Source organism: Olea europaea, unplaced genomic scaffold, assembly GCF_002742605.1.
Source record: "Olea europaea var. sylvestris unplaced genomic scaffold, O_europaea_v1 scaffold1167, whole genome shotgun sequence".
Lineage (NCBI taxonomy): Eukaryota > Viridiplantae > Streptophyta > Magnoliopsida > Lamiales > Oleaceae > Olea > Olea europaea.
The window spans coordinates 185332-209918 of record NW_019229074.1 but is presented as its reverse complement, the minus strand read 5'-3'; the positions used below and the strand labels follow the sequence as shown (position 1 = coordinate 209918).

Sequence of the window (24587 nt, the reverse complement as noted above, 5' to 3'; positions counted from 1 at the left end):
TTACAATATTAAGAAACACAAAAAGAGAGAGAGAGAGAGAGAGAGAGAGAGAAGCTAATGTCTCATTTACTGTACGGTCCAATCCTCTCCTGTACCGTGTAATAAACTTGTCTAAAGGGTAGATTCTCATTCACAAATAACAACGTATGGGGAATCCAGATTTATGTGGAAACAAGATAGTCTCCAATAAATAAGCATTTACTGATACATATTTAGTAAATGAAATTTTTATTTTAAAAAGTGAAATTAGAAAGAAGGATCAATACACTCACATAAGAACCCAATAAAGTATAAAATTACATTAATAATATGTGAAGAAGTTATAGGCACATTTTTTGCTCTGGTGGGAACTTGTAGATGTAGCTAACGACATGCAAGTAATAAGTAAAGCAATAATAGAAGAGAAGATTGGCTAGTTCAGATTATTATAACCAAGAATGAAACTGACGTTGGAAAAGCTATCGATAAGTTGCTAACTGTGCTTCCTTCAGTTTGACAGTTGGCATTATAAGAACCCCCAGGATCTTTTAAATTTTCCTTGCATAGATTATTGGTACCAGCCTCGTGAAATTTGTAAGTTGATTCATATACAAAATCTGTTGCTCCAAAGTTCTTCTCTGCACCCATAGTCTTCACTACATCAGAATTCTTTTCAGGTTCTACTCCTTTAGCTGCTGCAGAGGCATGGTCAAACCTCGTATTTAACTCATTGGACATTATTAGTCCTTGGGAATTATAAAATTCTCCAGACTGGTATGATTCCCCATATTCAAGAATTTCTCCAGATTTGGATAGTTCCCCTGATCTGTACAAGTCCCCACTAATCCTGGCAACCTGGTTCCCAATATGAATACTGAACAATGAATCATTGGAAACCTCACTCCACTCCATTGGTGTCGAGGGTATAGCAAAAATAGAAGGCGGGATCCGGTTAGGATTAAAATCTCCTGACCTTTCCATCACTTGGACGGGAGGCGATTGTATTGGTGATATGTTCGGCCGAAAAGATTCAAGAGTGACATCAGATACCTGTGAGGTGGATCCTGGAGACTTGCTAAAAGATTCTTCCAACTTGAACAATACCTCATTTGAAATGTCGACTTTGTCACTTTCATACAATGGTTTGATTTCCCCTTTGAGCTTGGGTGATGGACTAGACATGCTATGGTTGGTCACTATTTGAGGGTTGACTTGGAAGAAACTGCCAGAGGAAGAGATTGAAGAGGATAAAGATACAGAATCCAAAGAATCTAAATTTTCAGCCAAGCCACATCGAGTTTCTTTTAGATTGGCCTCTGAATCTGTTCTGCAGCCACTATCATGGTCTGAATCGGTAAATGAAATATGTGGTACAAATGTATCAAGGTGACTATTGGGAGCGTTAGCATCTCTCTTTATAGAGTTTTTGCTTCTACCCGTATAATCCATAACTGCAATCAAGATGTAAGCATCAATTGAAACACATAAGATAAATAGTAATACAGTTATTCAGACTAGTTTTCTAGGTAAAATTATTGCATGGGTTGATTTTTAAAAATTGGACAAAAGAAATCAACCTATGGAGTGGAAGAAACATCAACTTAAGAGTCTTAATATACATGATCTAGTTGATGGTTAACATGTGATCAATGATGGTTTAACTCTTGAATAAGATGATGATGATCGATATCAACAAGATGCATGTTTTCTAACTTCTAACTTCCAAACAAAACAAAGATATCAATGCAATTTAACTTTCTCCAACGGAAATGATATGTATCACGAACCTGAATTTATATGGTTATGTAATTATCCACAAACACAAAATGAATTTGAGGCGTGTTTGCATAAAGTGGGAGAAAGCCAAAATTCAGAATGCAATTCTTCATATATATTTCAAATCATTAAAAGGATCCTCTTCTACAGACTACTTCAAATGGTATACCAATATTGTTCTTTATGGTTTTCAGTTTATTAAGAAGCGAAAGCCAATTTAGTTTTCGTTTTCTACAAAAGAATGAAATTTATATTACAATTATCCTTCCCATATGCATTCCGTTCTGCACTTATTTCCTACCAACACGATACCATATCAATGAGAATGAACAGCTAAAAACGAAGAGAAAATAATCACATTTTACCCAAACATTTCCTTATTTAATGTAGCCAATTGACCTCTAAATCAAGCAGCCTGACATCAATCTGCGCTGGAAATCCTCTGTTCCTTTTTTGCCAATCCTAAATATAGAACTTTTCAAACAAAAACTATCTTAAGAAAAAACCCACAAAGAAGTAGAAAAAGCCAACAGATTACATATTAACAAATTATGAAAAACCCCAAATTGGGTAACTGGTAAAATAATGATTTAAAATGGGTATTACCTTGATTTAACTATTGGCAGGCTGTTAAATGGTGAAACTAATTTTCTTGTTTCTTGTCATTATTTTCCCCTTCACATTCTAAAATTTTTTTCCCATTTCTTTTTGAACAAACAATGGAGAAAAGAAAGAAAATGATTAGGGTTTTTTTGGTAAAATAAAATTTGAATAAAAATGGAAGGCAGATCGAATCATTCGGACTATTATTATCAAGAATCCAAATATAACGAACTTTAGCCCCCTTTGGCGCCAGTCTTCGGCTAACTTCTCGCCTCACGTGCAGAGGTCTCATTACTGATTAGACTTCTCGTCTTAGAGATTATAAATTATAAATTTATAAGTTAATAATTGGAACCATTGGCAGTGGACCCCACTGTCTTATATTATGATTATTTATAAAAATTTATAAAATGATGATGAAAAAGGGAAGGAAAAGCGTGTTTGAATGCTCGGACACGAAGGCCAAATCCAAGAAGTAATGTCGGAAGGAAATAAGCTCATCTCCAAGGCTGCATCAAAATTTGTACCATTTTACATCAAATTTTCGATCAAATCTTACACCAAACTAAAATTCTTCTTCAATCATTACACCAAATGAACAATGATTTATTATTTTATTCATTCTTTTGATTTTTGACAATGTATTTATTTAAAAAATTATTTATTTATTTATTTTATAATTATATAAATTACTAAATTATAACTTTGTTAAATTAACAAATATATTGATTACTAAATTATTCTCGTGTTTTATATATTATGTAAGTTGACAAAAATAATTGATTTTATTATTAATTTATGATAAACAATTACGTTAAATTTACAAAAATAATAAACTTTGATAATATAAACTTTACGTTAAGTGAAACTTTAAACGTAAACTTTACGTTAAATTAACAATTACGTTAATTATTATTGATTATATTATTAAAAATAGTAAACTTTAATAATATAATTAATAGTGTGATTAATTATTATCATCATCATCATTATTATCATTATTATTATCATTATAGAACGAAAATGACGCAAATATCTTTAACTATTATCTTGAAAAATGAAAAATAAGCGCAAACTGGACATTGCACCATTTGATATTGCATTGGAGTAACTTTGCACTAAAAAATGGTGCAATGGTGCAACCATTGAAAATGCCCTAAGGAGGAAAAACAAAAAGGAATTTGGCGAAGTGTGGCTCACTCAAGGGTTTTAAAACCCTCGTCTATAGACTCTCGACTTTAGATTCAAAAGACGTGCTTCAACCATGAGAGAGAAAGAACTAACTATAACATTGGAGGAGCTTCCAATTGCGACTACATGATTCGTCTTCTCATCTTCTTTTCTTTCTCTTTAGAAAGTTTATTCAATTTTTAGTAGGTATTTTGTAATCCAAACACGAGTAGCTAAAACTTAAATTAGGACAACAATGAAGCATATGCTGGCAGTCGCAGTGTGGGGGTTCGATTCCTAAGACATAGAATTTGACTTCTTGTAGGCGCACTATACAGACAGCTCTTGTTTCCTGGCCTGTTGGGGCACATCCCGCGATTTACCTCCCTCACAAAACTCTAGGGGCGGGGCAGTAGGGCCCTCAAGGTTGGTTTTGTGCTATTGGAACAACATTAAAGTCATTTTATGCTGCTGAGTTTATTCATTTTTTCACGTTATGGATGAACTACTTTTAATTTTATTTTATTTTTTGAACAACACTATTATTGTTATAATTGTCACACATGTCGTTTCAGTACGAATTAGTAATGCTTCACATAACAATTTTGAAATCGTTCTTAAGATACAAAACGATATACATATCGTTCTAGTATGAAAATTTTACGACTATACTGAATCACATAATGACATTGAAGTCGTTCTGGACAAACAAAATGATATTGAAGTCGTTATGCAAAACAGAGTACAAGATGCGTGGGTGAAGAAATAACGACATTGAACTTGTTATGATACAAAATTTCGTTTCAATACAAATTTGTCAACATTAAAATCGTTTCAATCTGAAACATAACTACAAAGATATTGATGCAGTTTCTTCTCATACGTAACAACAATGATATCAACTCACAAAATAACATAATGACATCAATATTGTTCCAGTATAAATTTGTCTTCATTGAAGTTGTTCCAGTCCAAAACATAACTGAAATGATTTTGATGTCATTTCTTTTCATACATAACTACAATTATATCGTTTTGAATGAAATGGTTGAAATAGCATAAAAATATTAAAATTGTTCTACTATAAATTTGTTGACATTGAAGCTGTTTCGGTCCGAAGCATAATTACAACTTTTCATATATAACGATAATTATATCATTCTGTCAAAAAATGTCGATTTGACAGTCCGCGATCACCTAGCATGTCTCCAACATATCTAGGACAACCAATTGAAGTCATCGTGTGAGTTGATACCACTTGAATAGCATAAAAAGAGCAAACAGAGCTACTTCTTTCCATCGGAGAAATTCGAAGGTGGTAGACAACTCTGGGAACATCAAATGTTGATAATTTCTTTTTGAGTGGGATCAAATCGAATTGATGATCTATTTCAATCGTCATACGTATGTCTGAGGCATGTCGATGGCCGTGGACTATCGAATCAAAATTTTGCGACAAAAAGATATAATTATCGTTATGTATGAAAAGAAACAACATAATTATCGATGTTTTAGACTGAAGCGACTTCAATGTCGACAAATTTGTGCTTGAACAATTTTAATGTCATTATGTTAAGTCAACTATTTTATTCATAACGATATGATTGCCGTTACTTATGAAAAGAGATGACATCAAAATCGTTTAAGGTATATTTTGGACTGAAACGATTTCAATGACGACAAATTTATAATGTAATGATATTGATATCGTTATGCTATTTCATGGGTTTGATACAGAACGATTTCATTGTCATTATATATGAAAAGAAACGACATCAATATCGTTGTAATTATGTTTCAAACTGAACCGACTTTAACGTCGACAAATTTGTACTAGAATGAATTGTCGTATCATAACGGATTCAATGTTGTTATTTTTGTCACAACGACATCGGTGTTGTTATGTGAAGGTGATACATACATGCGATTTGTCATGCATTGTAGTTAGCATGACAGTTGTTTGTCTAAAACGACTTCAATGTTGTTATCTAAATTAGTATAGTAGTATAGTTTTTCATATTGGAGCGACGTACATATCGTTTTATGTTTCAAGAATGATTTCAATATCTTTATGTAAAGTATTATAATTTTCATACTAGAACGACATCAATATCGTTTTGTATTTCAAAAACGATTTTAATGTTATTATGTGAAGCATTACAATTTTTCTTGTGAAACGATAACAATATCATTTTGCTTGTCAGGAACGACTTTTATATCGTTATGTGAAGCAGTAGTTATATTTTGTCGTAATGACTTAAATGTTGTTGTGTTATTTATTTATTTATTTTTTTGGAATGATTTCAGTATCCTGAACAGATATGATATAAACATGAAAGTTTAAATATTTTGTAAATATATGAACTTGAATTTAATATCTAAAATGATCAAATTCCAAATGCACCAGCTAGACAAAATCTAAATTGCTAGACAACATTCCCAAATTATCAATTAGTTTAGACAAAATATTTCAACTAATTAAAAAAATTACGAAAATGAAATAGCCAAAAATAATCTAAGGCTTGAAGTTTCGTATCAACAACTCTTTCTTCATTAACAATGTCATACCACTTTTTTATAGCACTGTAAAATATAAAATAATTAATAATTAGCAAAGACATAATTGACCTCAATTTAAATCAATTTTGCACTTCCCAAATCTTTTCATTATGAATGACGCCTCACCCGCTTCTTCCCCATCTACTAACGTTCATGTACAGAACAAAGAGAAACTGGAAAAGTGTTGCTAAAGCAGTATAATAGGCATTCCTTCATTTCCTATTTTACAATGTGGAGAGCTACTGTAAATATAATCCTCATTTCCAAAGCTTTTGTCCTAATTACTTGTAACAAAATAAGAATAAATAAATGTTCTACATAAATTAGAATGAAGTGAATGACTTCTATTTCGTAATATCATACCTTTACAGGAAGAACGTGTGAAAAAAGAACGGTAGACTATTTCATTACAAATGTAACACTGATGCAGTACATTAATAATTTCTCCTAATATTAGAAAGCATTTTGTTTGATTTTCCCAAATAATGACATAATAATGGTTAGCTTCTAGGTAACTTAAATTGCAAAGTGGAAATACACCATTCAATAAATAATAATAGATTGCAGAAGAACACTGTAAAACTGCACAACTTGTAAATACTCATGGAGCCAAAAATCTTAGGTGTATATGGACATTTTTGCAAAAATAAAACATATTACATTTTGGACCGAGTTGTGTGTCATGCTATGGACCGAGCTGTGTGCACAGCATGACACACAGCTCGATTCACAGCCTCCTAACATCGAGGGGACTGCCGATTAAAAAAATGGGCGTGGGCCCTGAAAAATGTGTTTTTACACACTTATTTAACTCACAAATATGACTTAAACATGGACAAAGTAGTTGAATTGTGACTTAATTTCGTTAAATTCATGCAATGTAGGTGTTTCTATGAAAAAGATGGAATTCAGAAGAAAAGAGTCGAAAAAGGATCAAAACGGAACAAAGCGATAGTTCGGGGACCAAATGTGTAAATATTGAAAAGTTGAGCTAAAGTGCAGAACTAGAATGAAAATATGCTAAGTATGAGATTGAGGACGATACAAGACGATAGGAGGAAGAAAGAAATAACATTGGACCGAATTGAAGAAAAGTGAAAGATGAAGGACTAAATTGTAATTAATCAAAAGATGAGCCGAGCAAGTGATCAAGGAATTGATTGACCCAAACATCAATTAGGAGTCAATATTTGATAATGGAATAAAGGAAAAAAAGAAAAGAGATCAAGAAAAGAGAAAACGGAGTTCAGGGATCAAAACAGCAAGGTTGTAAAGTTCCAACCATGCGTCCACACAGAACTATACCATGCGGCCCCACATAAGAATGCAGGGATTTTATTGAGGCAGATCACTTGAACCATGCGGCCGCATGGCTTTAAAAGTCGAAGAAAATTCTGAACTTGCGTTTTTAATTAAAACTCTTTCAGGGTTCCGTGAGGATATGATATAAAAGCAAAAATTCATCAGAAATAGGGTAGAACGTCCAGGGAGAAGAAAAATATAACTTTTGGAGGCAAGAAACACGATCTTGAAGCCGATTCCACAAGAATTCAAGCGGGTTTTCAAGACTTTATTTAAAATTTCAAGAAATTTTCATACGGGTGCTATTCTTTCTATTTATTAATTTCGTTTTTTTCGTAATTATGAATATTCTAAGCTAAGTTTTCAATTCATTAGGTGATCGATGAACCATTGTTTGTTATTTTAATTTCATATTTCATGCATTTAATATAAAGACTCGTTTGGATAATTTGATTGGGTTATATGCATTGATTTTCTTCTGCAATTAGTGACCAATGATTGTGTGAGTGTTGATTACTTATTTCTTACATTTGAGAGAAGTGGAATAGGTTCGATAAGGTGTAAATCAACATAAGGTCCAATAGGGGATAGAGATATATTCCTATGCTTTATGCAATTCTTTAATTGGTCACAAAACCACATGCATTCTTATATATTTGCATCATCCATAGAGATATAGGTTGGTTGTGTGCAAGAATAAGTCTAATATATATCAAGAGAATATATTGGATAGAATTATGAACATTGAATTGACAAATTTCCATCGGGTCATTGATTTTATGAAATTAGGGTTTTCATAACTTCAATTGGGGATTCGTGATCCTAGTGACTTTATTTTGATTCATTTCCATAAATTAGATTTTAAATTTGTATAATTTCATTTACTTGAGTGTTTGAGTAGTTTAATTAGAGAAATTTCTAAATTAGGGTTTCTAATTGAGAAATTAGGGTTTTTAGTAGAAATTAGGGTTTTTAATTGAAATTAGGGTTTTTTTTTTGCATTTGGACCATATTTTCACTCAATTAGATTCGGTTAAGGTTAGATTATATAGAATTGAACTACTCAATCTTTGAAGGACGATATTCGGACTTTTAAAAATCCACTTTATTACGTGTTACGATTCGTACACTTACGATAGTTTTAAATCGAAAGAATTATTTCGTGAACAGACCCCCTCTATAGTGAGGGGACTGTAAGTGTACAACACCTTTTGGTGCTGTACAAGTAGGTTAACCCTTACATTTTCGTCCCATATATCATGTCAAGGTCATTATCACCATTAATTTTTCAATGTCCATAAACATGTTAAATGTGTCTCTAAGATAATACTAATTTCCTCCTTACATATTAAACGGACAAATTCCGGCTATGTTTTTCACAGCTGGTCCTAAATCTAGCCAAATGAGGAAGGTGGTTGTTAGTTAATAGACAATTTAAAACATTGTCAAACATGTTGTTTGAATTCATCATTCCACTGAATCTCAAAGAATTAATATCCCCGTCAAAATTCAGCAGGATTGACTAGATATAGACGTGCCTTGAATAACCATCAAGTCAAAGCAAAATGTAAGTTTGGATACCGATGAATAGCTAGCCATAGTACAAGTACCAAACTCGACTCCTTTAAAATTGACAAGTTCAAGCAATGTGAACTTTTCTTTTTCAATGAGTTATAATCAAGTTGATAATACAGGAACGCTCCAACTTGTGTTGGGATGATTTTGAAAAACTATAACCAACTAGCAAGGAAGATTTCATGTCTTAAATGAGACATAAATTCTATCTACAAATCAAAGGGAATCCAATGCAATAGATTTGGAAAATCTAGAATTAACCTTAGATTTAGTTGCTTCATCTGCTTAAAATCTACAAAAACATGGAGAAAATTAGGCATACTTGGTCTCTCCTTCAAAAGTTGATCCAGACACTAAGGTTCCTTCTTAATAAAAAAAAAATAAAATCAATTAGCCATGTAGGCTATTTTTGATGCATGTGCACCACTAAATTTTGTTGACAAATTAATTGTTTTGTTGAACCACGCTTTAATACTCAAGATACTTGTCACTAACTTTTTCTCAAATTGAGGAGAGCTCAAATTCCAATCATCTTGGCAAAACTCAACCTGCTAGAGTTCACCAACCACCAACTTATTTGAAAGATTATGCCACTCTTGTCACCATAACCAAATCTACTTCTTTGCCATTTGAGCCAAAGACACTCAAAATTGCTATGCACAAGGAGTTATCTTCTCTTTAAAGGTCTAAAATCTTAAATGAGAGCTCATTGTGGGTTTGAATGCAAATTTTGAACCTCAAAACCCTCCACCAATCGTTGTCTTAGTAGATATAATGTCTTCGTTCAATTTAAAAGCCTCTGCCGACCTCCGAAAATAGTCAACAAGTGTCATTAGAAGATAGTGTACGTGCGAATATATTTCATAGTATGTAAACTATTAGTAGTATATTTGTAGAAGAAGATAAACGGTAGGCAATGAAAGTATATTGTATTCTCTTGTCTATATTTTCAAGATCCCTTTCAATGATACAAGAATTGCTTATTTATATTGATCAGACGGACATGGTTACTGCTGGATTGGATTCACGTTGCCTGATCTGTCGACCTTTAGTGTCACATTAACTCTATTACATATTAATTACATTGATAGACTTTTAACAAGAGGTCAACCATTCTACAAATCAAAGCTGACATTCCTAACACTCATTAATTGTGCACGTCATATTAACAATCAACCCTGAAAACGTGCTTGCCCGCCCCTCTTCTGGTTGTAAAGGACTTCGGATACTCAATGAGCTCGGTAGTAAAAGGCCAACCACCTCGAAAGGGCTTAATGAAACGAGCCCGGCGCTTCATGTGACAATCTCGGATATTGATCCCTTCTATACCGATTCTTTGGTGCTTGCTAGGTGCATGAACATGAGGTCTCCACGTAGACCATTCTGTATTGTTCAGCAACAACCTCCATAATTGTTGCCCTCACAATAAGAAGGAGAAGATGTGGTATTTGACGTCAAGGGGAAGATAGTTTTTGGAAAATTGAAGGAAAATATTATTTTTGAGAATTTAATGGAGAAAAAGGTTTTCAATTTGGAGACGAATATGTTTTTGAGGTGAATCAAAGCCACATTTCCTTCAATTGATATTACAAGGGAAGGTTAATTTAGTCCTTTCACACTTTTAATAATTAGATTTCATTTTAGTTTCAGGATTCAAAGACCTGTTCAACAAAAACATTTTGAGTGGCGGCCATCCGAACTCATTCCCACAACAAGAAATCTCTCGCACACGAAAACTCATCTTAATCTCTCACTGTTACAGTGAAGGTATGGAAAGAACCCCCTAAGAAAATTCAGAATTCAATCAAGAAAGGTACAATCTTTATAACAATTATGCGGTTCTATGAACATATAATGTGTTTTCAATGGTTGTGAGCGTGCAAAGACGAATATCTGTTGCTGGGAGGGGCACTGCGTCAGTTTCTTTGCAGTCAACACATGATATTTATGGAATTTGTGCAAAAAGATGGTTCTTATGAAAATTGGGCATTAGTAGTATCAATCTGAAGAGTTTTCTGTTTTTCGCTTGTTGGATAATTTTGCGATTATGGGGATTTTTACAGGTTCCTTGTGGGATGTAATGCATTGCAGATTCCAGTTGAGTTGTCAAAATTGATGTTTTTATGTGGGTATGATATAAATTTAGAGCATAGTTAAATTTAAGGCTCAGATTTTGTCTTGTCCTCTAAATTTGTCTGATAATATGACTTCTCACCCCACTTCCCGCACGGGCATTTCACTTCACTTCTTAAAATTGTAATTGGAAATGGAAATAAGAACCTTTTTGTCGCTTGTTGGATAATTTTGCGATTATGGGGATTTTTACAGGTTCCTTGTGGGATGTAATGCATTGCAGATTCCAGTTGAGTTGTCAAAATTGATGTTTTTATGTGGGTATGATATAAATTTAGAGCATAGTTAAATTTAAGGCTCAGATTTTGTCTTGTCCTCTAAATTTGTCTGATAATATGACTTCTCACCCCACTTCCCGCACGGGCACTTCACTTCACTTCTTAAAATTGTAATTGGAAATGGAAATAAGAACCTTTTTGTGCAGATTTTTAGAGAATACATGTGAAAAGTGAGTTTTGGGGATAATGTATTACTGAAGACGAGTTTAGGGGGAGATGACTTTTACTGAAACTCTACCAAAGAGGGGCTAAATATAATGATTCTTGGGAAGTATGTATTTTGAAGAATTATATTGACTATGACGCCATTTTTGTTCTTAAGTCAAACTCACAACTTTCTTGAATATAATTGGAAATGAGGAAAAAAACCAGCAAACATCATGTTCAACTGGAATTATTATCACTGATATTTTTATTTTATTTTATTTTATTTGTTTGGATATGGCTATGATTCAAAAGAAGATTACCGAGTTTCCAATTTGCCCACTTCCTATGTGTATAAGTGAAGTCATATGTCTGTAACTCTCATTATGGAATAACTTTTAACACTGGAGAGGTTTAGAGGTACATTTTTTCTAAAGAAAGAAAAAGGAGATATTATATATAAACTTCTGGAGGTATTTAGACTGTGCTATGATTTTATGTGTATTATTGTGCTTCTTGTTTTAGATTATAAAAAAAATTAAGTCAAATCTTGCGATTGTTGTTGGTTTGTTCACTTTTTCATTTCATTTTCTAGGATTTACAACAAAAGAGGATGGGTATAGCTGATACAAAGAGCTCTAAGAATTACTGGATTAAAGTGTCAGCTTGCATGAGATAAGTAACATCTAGAATTTGTACAGCTTTTGCTTTTTACTGATGAAGAAAACTCTTCAAACTCTGGCTCAACTAAAGAAGAAAAAAGTGAAAGCAAATGGCAGAATCCCGAGCTCCCTCTGTCATTTTTGATATTAGTGAACCTGCTGCTTCTCTCAATTCCATAAGATTTCATTCAGATAGACATGGGAATCATAACGTTCATGGATCTGGTTTTTCTGGCTTTAAGAAGAGAGGTCATAATCTTGGAAGTCGTTCTTGGATAAAGATTGATCACACTGGCAATTCAAAAGTTTTGGAACTGGATAAGTTTACTGTAATGAGGCATTGCTCTTTACCTTCTCGAGATCTCAGGCTTTTGGACCCGATGTTTATCTATCCTTACACAATATTAGGTCGAGAGAAGGCTATTGTCATTAGTCTTGAACAGATTAGATGTATAATCACGGCTGATGAGGTTATACTAATGAATTCACTTGATGGCTCTGTGCTAAAGTACAAGTCTGAATTGTGCAGACGCCTTCAGACATCTAAAGATCAACCTGGTAAAATAGTTTAGTTTGTATAAGATGTTTAATTTTTCCATTGTTGACTGTGTCATTTTGCTGCTATGAACCACTGAGTGATAAATCTTGATCTCTACTTGAAATTATGTTCTTTATGTCTTTGGAACATTGAGATAAATTTCAAATATTAACATTCTTGACAATATGAAGCCATAATGTGAAGACTGGAAAATAAGTGGATAGAAAGTAAGAAGTTGAACCCAAAAATATTTCTTAGTTAGAAGTCTATTGAACTCTCTATATTAAGATAATTATCTGCATCTAATTGATCGGAAATGGGAGTATTTCTTTATCATCTAGAGAGATAAATTTAATGGTTTTCTGATACATATGTTCTAAATTATTAAAGCTAACCAGCAATTGGTCAAAACTGTACCAGTCAATGAGAAGAACAGGTTATTGTTTTTTCACCTTCATCATTCCTTTCCATTTATCTAAAGTTAACATGAATCAGCCTGATAGAAATTCCAAGGAGATGTTAATATAAAAAGGGAACAACAAAGTAGGTTACTGACTTGCTGTAAATCTCTAAATGCTTGTACCAGCGTTAGGCAGGACATTTCTATCTGTACAAGGAACGTGGTTGTACATGTTGACTACAAGATTTTATGGAAATGTCTATTTTCTCACGGCAACAAATATTGATGTAAAATGTGAAAACCTTAGTGGAAAACTGAGTTTTAAACACTACTTCCCATGATTATTTCTTTCTCTTTTACTTATCAAGAAAGAAAGGCTAAGAAAAGCAAGAAACTGAGGAAAAATTTTCCATTTTCAATAGGTTAAAAGTTAAAACGTTCTAGATATACAGTCTGCAAATCTGTATTTCTTTCATCTTTGACCCCAGAAGCATACTTCGCACCTGCTTTGCTTCTTATCTAGCTTTAAGCTGCCCTGTGGTGGGGACATTGGGGAGTTCAGAAGGCATTTGCATAAAGTCTAATGCCTGTTTATTGTCACATAGACCGTATTTGGTTCGTCTTTTTCGTGAATGCGTCTGATAGAAGTCCGACCATAGATCCACATTTTCTTTCTGGTACATGTAATTCCTGTAGAGTATAAATTGGTTTTATTATTTTCTGGTGCTTTCTTTCTATGATTTTACCATCATAGATTCTAACAAATTGAAGAATGATCTCTTGATTGGTCTCCTATAATTTTGTTTTCAATACAATCTTTTAGAATTAACTTATTCCATGACTTAAAAGTGTTATTCTGACAATAATTTAATGAATTTTCGAGGATAACTCCTTTATTTTATTCAATACTTACTATTAGTAGATATGAAATTTGAATGCATGTTTAGATTGCTTGTATTTTCTATATTAAAACAAATTCAGAACTCAAAGTTCTGGTAACAAGCAAGTATTTAATTACGAGCATTCAATGTCGCCTCTGTTTTTGTTTAAGCTTAGAATTAATCAATTATCGAATACTTTGGGATTTTTAATTGAATATATATAAATTCGTCTAAGTCTATGGACTAATTTTCGCCTCCTTACAAATAGAAGAGGGGTTTGGCATCGTCCCCTGCAGTAAGAATTAATACAGTTGGAGGAAACATGCAAGGCTTACCTCCAGAACTATGTCAAAAGGAGAGAGAGAAGAAAGCATATGAATATTATATGTTTAGAATATGAAAATAAATTTATGTCAAGAATCATGTAAATCTCTTCACAAGAGCATTTGTGATTATGGCACTAGCAATAATAAAATAAAACTGTTTTAACATATATTTAGTTGTAAGAGCCAATATATTGGTCCGTACATGTGGTCCTCCTCTTCCATACTGAAAAGATCTGTGCAAGATAAAACTGGTCTTTTCTTTCTATTTATTTATTTTTTTCTCATGTAACAATTGATAATGTACAAAGATTTTTTTGTCAATGAAAAATTTATTCTCAATACTGACAATAATTCAACACAGTATTTCAGTCTACTATAATTATAAAGGTTAAGTTGCCCCATACAAATGCTATTTTTAGGTACAGCTGTAATAGTGGTAAAATAAGATACAATTCATTTGGATAATAATTATTATGACGTTAAAATTGCTTCTTGAATAGTTGTGTATTTTAGCTACCTTTAATTATGATAAATTGCTCCAATCTTATAAATCTTATGCAAAATTTTTCCTTTCTTTATATCTATAATTTCTCCAAATAAATATTTGGAGTAGCTTACAATGTGCCTGGTTTTATTCAGATGATCTGCCTTTTGAATTCAAGGCATTGGAGCTGGCTTTGGAACTAACGTGTACGTCCCTTGATTCTCAGGTACGTGATTATCTTTTTTAAGCAGTAGTAGTAGAAGTTTTTGTTTGAGATTTCTAGTTGTCTAGCAAATGGATCCTAGAGTTTGTCTTATTTAGCCTATGGGTATCTGGGATCTTCTGTGACTCATTGTGGAGGTTGATCGGTTCGGGGAGAGTGTTCTTGCTGTATATTTGTTATGAAAATTTCTGTAGGAAATCTTTTGTTTCTGATTCCCGAATTTACATTCAGGAAATGAAAATCCTTTCCTTCAGTTGTTAAAATCTCGTTATTCTTTGTGCACTCAAGTCTTTTCAAATCGCTAATCTTCTCCCATCTTTGATTTGAGGATTACTACATATGGCTTTCTGTCCTAACTCTACTGCCAATCTTTGCATCCACAAACATGGTTACCAAAAGATGAAATGCTATAGATAATGTACATTTGAATAGCATCTATATGTGGGTATAACCCCCCATAAACAAAATAAGCAATCTAATAGTATGTTTGGTAGGGCTGATTAGATAGCATGAGTCATCTTCAGTACTAGATCCCATACATGCACTAAAGAATGTGTGGTAGGGAGGATTGGATAGCACAAGTCATGTTCAATACTAGGTGATGAACAGACATGCACTAAAGAATGTGTCAGCTAAGTCATTGCTTTGAACTTTATGCATTTAGTAGGTGAAAGAACTAGAAATGGAGATATATCCAGTACTTGATGAATTAGCATCATCCATAAGCACTCACAATCTAGAGCGGGTGCGTAGATTCAAGGGCCACCTCCTTGCCTTGACCCAGAGAGTACAAAAGGTAAGATAATGGATTTGTGCATTAGAACATATGTTAAGCTGCTTTTTGTACTCTTCGTTAGCTTTTATCTTGAATTCTTAGGTTTGCGATGAAATTGAACATTTGATGGATGATGATGGAGACATGGCTGAGATGTATTTAACGGAGAAGAAAGAAAGGAGGGAGGCATTGACCAGCAGCGACCTATATGATCAAATCAATACTTCTCAAAATGTAAGGGTTGTATCGAAATCTGCACCCGTTTCTCCTGTGGGATCGTGTAGTGGAGTGCGGAAACTGCAGAGAGCTTTCAGCAGCATTAGTTCTAGTAAACATGGAAGCTTCCTAAGTTCATCTAGTGGTGGAGAAAACATCGATCAACTTGAAATGTTACTGGAAGCATACTTTATAGTCACTGACAACACACTCAACAAGTTACTATCGGTGAGAAACCCATTGTTAGATCATTCTTCCCAGTATATTGTTTACAAGTCTTAAATGTAGTTAAAACTAAGGAAAAAAAATTGCACCATTGTTCCCAGCTTTTGAAAAGGAGCAAGTTGGTCCTCAATCTTTGATTATAGTTGCACAGGGTAATCTCTTAAGATCACACGACCCTCACATGTTCAAATTTGTAAAGTTAAGGTTTTGTTTTCCAACTTGGACTAGTGCTCAAAAATTTCTAAGGCATGTTTTCATGATCGCCACTTGACAATTCAATAAAAATTTAGATGGTTTTGGTTATTAGGGATTATTGTACAACTTGCCACTCTGGTAATGAATTGAGTGCATATAGTGCTTATTTTCCCTAAAATTAACTGTCATTTTTTCCTTTATCAATTCTAGAGGTTCTCTAGACTTGATTACTCTTTGGCCATGACCACATTGCAAAATATCCATTAAGTTGACACTGGGAATGTACTCGTGCGTTTACAATTTGATTTTGACAAAGCATACTCTATAATCTATATGCCTAAGTTACTAAGTTGAACTGGCTTCTTAAGAAGAGCACTCCGTTCGTAGATCTGGTGCCTTTAATTGGTGATTGAAGTACACATTCACAATTGCTGTACTACAAACAAGTAGTGCAAAATAAGTCAAAATAATTCTCTTTGCTACATGATTGACACTTAGGCGTAAGTAATTTTTCTTTCATATTTCATGGCGTTGCAGCTTAAAGAGTATATCGATGATACGGAGGATTTGATCAACATAAAGCTGGTATGGATCAGAAGACTATAATTCATGATTAAATTTCATATCTTTAACAATATGCAGTGCAGACAAAATTTGCTTGTTTTGTATTTGTAAACAGGGAAATGTTCAGAACCAGCTGATTCAATTCGAGTTGCTTCTGACGGCTGCCACTTTCGTAGCTACTGTATTTGCTGTTGTAACTGCTGTTTATGGAATGAACTTCGAAGATTCAACCTTTGATAACCCGTCTACATTTTACTGGGTTCTTATCATAACTGGAGCATTCTGTGGAATATTGTACTTTGCCTTCTTGATTTATTTTAGGCACAAGAAAGTATTTCCTTTGTAGATTGTACATGGGAATATAGATTGATCAGAATTAATTGATGCTAAATTCGTCGCAAGATTTTTTTATGACACCAGAACGATGAGATCTTGAGCTTGTTGAACCCAGTCAAGTGCCATCAATGGTAGTCTCTCTCCTATTATGTTATCAATGTTGCAAGATTCGTGCTTATGCTCAAGTTTTGAACTCACTGTTCATTTTCTCCGTGACAATTTTCATTCAGACTACTTTTTCTTAAGATTGTATATTACGAGGCAATTGTTTAAGAATTTGTACTCTGCACTGGTTATGCCTTTCAGTCGCTGTCTGTACCACCCCCCACCCCCCTTAAGTGTGGCACAAAATGGAATTTTATACATACGTTCATAAGTATTTGAACTAAACAGATGCTGCAGAGCTTACTTCAAAAGTCGACACGAACATTTTGATGAACATAACACATCATTCAAAATTCTTTATATGTATGTATACATGGATTTGTTGTTCTATTTTCTAGTTTTCATTAAGATATACTCTCTTTACTTTTGACCGTGAAATTTTTAAATTTCTTTGCATTTCTGATTAGTTGTCATCATCTTCACCCTCCTGATTCTCATTCGATTTACCATGGTGTGAAATGGATCCATTTTCTTCAAATTTTATCCAATAGAACGCTTTAGATCAGTGCAATTGCTACTGTATAGATGTAGGACTTCTGGGAGGAGAAGATGATTCTATCTAACTGTGAAAAATATCCTTTCAGAGACATTGCTCTATGATCTCAGAGTTTGAGCCCCATTTTCACTATACTCCAGAGCTATCTCGAGCTCCTTGATGTGTGCTTCGAGCCTAGATTCTATCAACTCATGGAGGCGCAAACTCAGCTCCCGAGGGGAAACGGCATAATTTATAGGCTGCGAGCAATCAGTGGCTGTCTTTGTTCCATCACGCCCAGACTCGGATGCATAGTCATAATTTTCACTAGACACAGCTAATTTCAAGTCTCCTTGCATAGTATACGGTTCAAAATCAGGATCAAGCTGCATCAAACAGTTGAAAACTATGAATTCAACTTTAAAGGAAACTGCAGATGGATCAATCAAAAATTTCTCAGAAGTCAAAGCATCATAACATTATGATTGATGAGGTTTCCCAAAACATTTAGGGCCTGTTTGGGCCTGATTTTTTCACTCAAAAAATTGATTTTTTAACCGTTATTTCACTATTCCAGCCGTCATATTTGACTTTTTCTCTCACAGGTGGACCCTACTTTTCTCCTAACGGTCAAAAAATCAATTCTCAAAATCACTCTCAAACAAGCTCTTAGAAAGATAAAAGTTATATCTATGACTTGATTGAGTGTGATCAATCTAAGAACTTTAAATGCCACATTTAGACAGCACTAGTCAAGCAGAAGTATTTCATCCAATATGAACCCACAAGTTCGCGTGCTTTCTACAAAATATGGGAGCCTATTTAAAACTTGCTCGGGTCAGAGTGTTTTGGCTTTTTTATCACTACCTGTTGCAGGTCTACTGTGACAAATAGACTAGGCCGTGGTTTGATGGCCTTTAATTCAAATCTCCTTTCTTTTTTCTTTTTTTCTTTTTTCAACAAAATGTTCTACCCATAACCCCAAAATTTTTCCAACCACACGTTCTTCAAAAATTCACTATTCATAACATTTTTTCCCAAATAATGGCCATCAAATAGGAGCTAGAATAGAAGTGTTCAATATTTAAAATAACACAAGAAGTGCATTAAACTCCCAAGATCAATTTTGTATAGACCTTAATGCACAACTTGTATATTCATATAAGAAACCTTGTATTTCTGTATTTCTTTGGACGAGGTTAAAATTTCATTGTCAGATGAATGCTTTGGAAGTAGAGAAAAAATAAGCAACTAAAAGCAACATAGTGGAAATGGGCAAATGGAGAGCCTTATGGTTATGACTGATTTTCTTCATGTTCATGATCACATGCAGGCTATTTGATCTCCTAAAAGTTGAATGAATGTCTTACATCAACAACAGTAGATATTCTTTCCAGATTAGACGCCTTCAAGTTGTGCTCCAGCCTCTCCAGTTCAGCCTCAAGCTCTGCCTCAATCTTGCTTCTCAACTCAGAATTCTCGGTTTCTTTATCATTTGCCTTTAAATTGTCAACTCGGATCAATTCATTCGTTTCCATTTCAGAACAAGACGCTACTGGCTCTCGAATTAACAATGATGGATCATCTGTCCCATAAGAGCGATGATCAAGTTCCTCGTGTAAATCCTGAACTAAATTGTGAGTTTGCTTCATCTGCTCATTCAAATTCTCTATCTCATTCTTACTGGCCATAGTGGCAGATATTATTCCAATAGTCATTCCGACAAAGAAAAGAAGCATCTGGTCATGTCCTGAAAAATTCCAAAGCAAAGCTCGTAAACAAAGAGGAACTTAATCAGAAGTTCACATCTTGATCGAGCAATGGTATCATATTTCTTATGTGATCATAGAAAACAAAATGGTTCCTATCATCACTCATCCCAACAGCAGAAACATAATAAATCCAACCAAATATTCCATAAATTTGACTGATTGACTGTGTTATCTACGTAAAATAGTCCAAAAATACATTAACACGGCTATCTAATAACAGGATGCAGCTAAGGAAGTTGCAAAAGCAAGACTGCAGAAGCTCGTTTATCCATCTAAATTGATTGCACAACTCATGTCCTAAAGACACCAATTTCAGAAATTTGAACAAACAATTTAGAACGCCCCATATACAGTACAATATAGAAAGCGCAAATTAGAATACTGAATGGATTGCAACAAATAAATAAATATCAGATTTGCAAAAAACACATCCACAGAAACAAGAGAAGGCGGAAGAACCAGGTGAATGAAAAGTTCTGCTGGACGCCCGATCTCTAGAATCACTCGGCCGTGACAAATCAGGGCACTTTTCAGGTTTCCTTTGGATCACAGCTGATTCAAATTGTTTCAAGGAAGAAGATGTCATCGATGAATCGTTTCCTTTCAAGAAAGCACCATTTTCTCTCCTGGCCCCCTCCTTTCCTTGCTCGACTTCTACCACCGGTAAATCATTGCTTAAGCTTCTGATGATTTGTCTTCCATCAGTTACAAACGCAGGCATTTCCGAAGGATTCAATGACCTCATGGAATATCCACAACACATTCTAATAAGCTTGTTCTTACTAAACCTATGGAAATTACAACTTTCGGCACAATCACATCCCGAATTTTCTACATAACTTTCTCCTACAATATGCACCGGTGACAATTTAGTTAACCATGCCCCACTATGATCCTCATGCCCTTCAATATTTTCAAAAGCACTTCCACTACTTGACGAAGCTATTTCTGCTACTGAATTCCCACCATTTAACCTGTCCATTTCCAATAAATTTACATCTTTATCATTACTTTCCTCTGAAATTACATCTTTTTGTGCTTTTTTTCGCGCTAATCTGCGCATTGGACAGGTTCTATCTCGAATCTGCTGCAGTAAATTCCGTGATTCTGATCTGAGTGAGATTTTAGATGTAGGTTCCGCTAAACCTTCTTTTTCGGCTGAAAAATTTTGCCAATTACTTGCTATATATCCAGCTCCAGCAGCTGCGGCAACAATCCATAAATCCATTTCCAATTTTTTTTCCTGAATTTTAATAATTCTTATTTCAAAATTCAGTTGAAAGTCTTTCCCAAACCCAGAACCCGGTAAACACCAACCTGTGAATTGCCAAACTAATTGATTGTGCCGGAGAAAGTGTCGAATTTTATGGGGTTTGAAGAATCTTGTCATGCAAAAGCTAAAACATATGATGAATTTTGATGAGATATGAGCTCGAAGCCAAAAATTTTCGATAATAATAAGCTCTTCGACTGTTAGGAGTAGAGCAGAAAATCTGGAACCGCGAAAGCCCAGCTCGAATTTGTCATTTTTTTTATAAATATAATTCCGATAAAGAATTAAGAAATACAAGAAAATAATTAACTCTCATCCACAAGTTTCTGCTCAATCTAATTGCTTCCACACGCTAAACGTTAGAGGCCCAAATTCAACCGTATCCTTCATCGCCTGATATTTCTTAATATTCTTTGTTTGCTTCTGGTAAAACGTTGTTTATTAATCTCGAGTATGTCTTTTGAATTTATACTTTGATCGTCAAGTGATAAAGTCCTAAAAAAAACTTTGAAGTCTCGTTTCGGGTACTCAAACAATGTGTTAGAGCGACCTTATATCATAAATTGTTTGTAAAGAAACAAAAATAAGAGAAGTGTTGTCGAAAGAACAAAATGTAAAATTTTCATCATCTCCACGACAAAGCTCAATGTCTTGTACGTCGCCTTTCCAATGGATATTTTAAGATGACCGGGTTGGGATCCATAGTCGAGCCTAGTATAGGAATTTAGACGAAATTGTTTAGAAACAACAAGCAAGCAAGGTGCACGTCTCGTAGTAATTTCCGAACTCTAAGGTAACACAAATGTAGTTTCACAGAGTCTCAAAGATTAATGAATGTCAAGACAGAATATAAACTCCTCAAAGTAACTAACAGTGAACCATGTCAACTACAATTAATACATAATTTCCTCTTAATTGTAGCTTCAATTTTGAAGAGGAAGAGAAACAAACCATGGAGAATGTGGAAGTATTCCACGTCCAGTCGTCGATTTAGAAGCCATGAACCGAAAAAGATATCTGCTGCTTTAGAGGAATAACATCGTCCACAGAAGCAAAAATCCTAAAATATCCAAATCGAAAAAGAGAGAACAAACAATTTAAATTATAAATCTATCAAAAAATAAAAAAAGGCAAAGATTAGAGAGTATGTTTGGTATAGAGCCTTGTTTGAGCCACATTATTTTTATAAAAATACATTTTTGAATAGTGTATTGATGGAAAATGTGTTGTTAAAAAATAAAGAAAAATTTTAAATTTACGTGTAATATTATTTCAATTTTTATTGAAGAACGTATAATTCAAATAATGTTAAATCACCATTTAAAAATTTATTTTTTTAAACGATTGTGGGTCAAAGAGGACCATAGTATAAATACAACTCGACAATACATGGGGGAGGCCATGAGGATTTTATTTATTATTATTATTTTTTATTTTTTTTGAACATTTTAGCCTTGTTTGAGCTCTACTTTTGTTAAAAAAAAAAAAAATTAAATTTTGAATAGTGTGTTGATAGAAAATATGTAGTTAAAAAATAAGAAAAAAATTTGGATTTACATGTAATATTATTTTATTAAAGAATGTATAATTGAAATGGGCCAAAACACTATTCAAGAATTTTATTTTTTTCAAAAAATGGGACTCAAACAAGGGCAAATGCTAATACATAGAAGGAAAAAAAAATTCTACAAAAAATCATTTTTTAGCCCCCATTTGTCCTCATTCTTTTTCATTTTTTTGCCCCTCTTATTTTCAACCACATAATCTTCTATAAAATAATATTATATGTAAATCGAAAACTTTTCAATATTTTTCAACCACGCATTCTCAAAAAAAAAAAAAAAAAATACTATTCCAAACATTATATTTTGAAAAAAAAAAAAAAATGGGGCCTAACCAACGTATAAAAGAAGTAATTGGGCTTGGATTGCCATACACACCTCACACCTTCGAAAATATACTGGAAAAGGTTTCAAATTTTTGTTGTTCTTCTCTTAATCTTTTTAGTCTACCTTACCAAACATGTCATATTTGTTTAACTTACATAAAACGGGTCAAGATTCAACATGGTTGAAATATCACATGTCCCATAGCTACGCCCTCTTAGACCCATATTCTTTAAAAAAAAAAAATACATTCTTAAAAGGTAATTTGATATTATTTTAATCAAATATTCTTTAATAAAATAACATTACACGCAAATTCAAAATTTTAAAATTTTTTTTTTATCAATACACTATTCAAAAGTGCATTCTCATGAAAATAATGTGGTTCGAACAAGGGCCTAAAGTGCAATTTGATCATATGCGGTGTTTTAATTGACACAGTAGAAGTGGGATACAGGCTCTGTTTCATAGGGCCTGTACAGATCACACACATTATGGGGGGTGATTTTTTTTAAAATAACCCCCACCCCCACGCCCTCCCCTAGCATGTGAGGTGCCTGTACATTTTCGTTTCTCATATATACGGTGTGTTACTTTTTAAGCAAAAGTCCACATTAGGGCGAAAAAGAAATGTAAAAGCAAGAAAATTTTCAACCAAATCATTGGTCAAAGAATGATTTTTGTCTGAAAGGGAGTGAAACACAACGTCGAGGGGGAAAAGGCCAAAAGGGATTGCTTTTTTTTTTTACCTCCCATCCACACTTTGGTTTGAATTTTGTGCCTCCATGTCCCACTCCAAGCATATCCTGATCACATCAAGAACAAATATCACTGCTGTGTGCACATATTGATGAAAGAATAATTCAATACTCACGTGAAGGGATGTGTTGAAAATATGATCAGAAGAAAAAAAAAACAAAACAAAACCTCTTCCATAGCAATTGATGGTGGTGTTCATCCCATTCTGACAAATACAAGCAAAGGATTCATCTAAACCAGAAAACCCACAAAAGCCTCCACTGTCCTCACAATTCTTGCATGCATTACTGTAATAAGAGTTGTTGTACTGCAAAGAAATCCCATACTGCCATTTCATAGGATCCCCTTCATCCCCTCCAAATCCATTAACTGCTGAATATGATGAACACTGGAGCTTAGGAAGATCCAAACCGTAACCCGGACCAAGTGCACTTGGTGGATCATAAACACAACAAGTGGATATTGCCCCATTTGGTTCTAGTCCAATTCCTTCAACTGATCTACAAGAATACAAACCTCTACAAACATTTAAACCCGAACCCGTATCACAAAAGTCCGTATTTCGATCAAACACGGGTGATGTTGTAGAACATCCGAGCAAAACAAATATATTATCTGGCAATAGGGTAAATGGGCTTTTACGTTCCAAGGTAAAGCTTCCGGAGTTCTGCATTGACGAACAGGTCGACATGAGGGGGTCTGTAATGACAATGGTGTTACTTGAGTAATCTATTGAAGATACTGCGTAAATACCAGTACCAGTTGAGAACTGGAGCGTTCCAAAACTGCATTTTATGTACCTAGCAAAATCAGGATGCCCACAACCAGAATCCGAACCAAAGGGAAACTTTATGGGGACACTGCCACATTTATCACGACATTTCCCATTGAGAGGAATGATACTGGGAATGGC

The 24587-nt window shown here is 33.9% G+C and overlaps 3 protein-coding genes across 8 annotated transcripts; 1 reads left to right on the top strand and 2 right to left on the bottom strand.

The window, feature by feature from the left end:
- The first annotated feature begins 10622 nt into the window (after positions 1–10622).
- LOC111373817 (magnesium transporter MRS2-5) lies at positions 10623–17563 on the top strand. Of its 6 annotated transcripts, none has more exons than XM_022996395.1 (8): positions 10623–10777; positions 11028–11061; positions 12115–12739; positions 14966–15036; positions 15701–15829; positions 15911–16252; positions 16982–17029; positions 17124–17563. In XM_022996395.1, exons 3-8 carry the CDS (start codon positions 12292–12294, stop codon positions 17352–17354), a joined length of 1269 nt encoding a protein of 422 aa, XP_022852163.1. In that variant the 5' UTR covers positions 10623–10777; positions 11028–11061; positions 12115–12291; the 3' UTR covers positions 17355–17563. The 6 variants fall into 6 exon arrangements, with proteins under 6 accessions (XP_022852163.1, XP_022852162.1, XP_022852160.1 ...); XM_022996394.1 differs by having other exon boundaries at positions 11028–11093; XM_022996392.1 differs by lacking the exon at positions 11028–11061.
- Positions 17564–17685: 122 nt separating this feature from the next.
- On the bottom strand, positions 17686–21445 carry LOC111373815. The gene is made up of 3 exons (XM_022996391.1): positions 20216–21445; positions 19355–19734; positions 17686–18370 (listed from the first exon to the last, which is right to left on the bottom strand). The coding sequence occupies exons 1-3, from the start codon at positions 21144–21146 to the stop codon at positions 18104–18106; spliced, it is 1578 nt and encodes a 525-aa protein (XP_022852159.1). The 5' UTR covers positions 21147–21445; the 3' UTR covers positions 17686–18103.
- A 334-nt stretch (positions 21446–21779) lies between these two features.
- On the bottom strand, positions 21780–24587 carry LOC111373825 (the record flags this gene model as incomplete). The annotated part of the gene is made up of 3 exons (XM_022996407.1): positions 21780–22089; positions 23665–23721; positions 23843–24587. Coding segments are annotated over 3 exons (837 nt in total), but the record flags the coding sequence as incomplete, so codon positions are not given.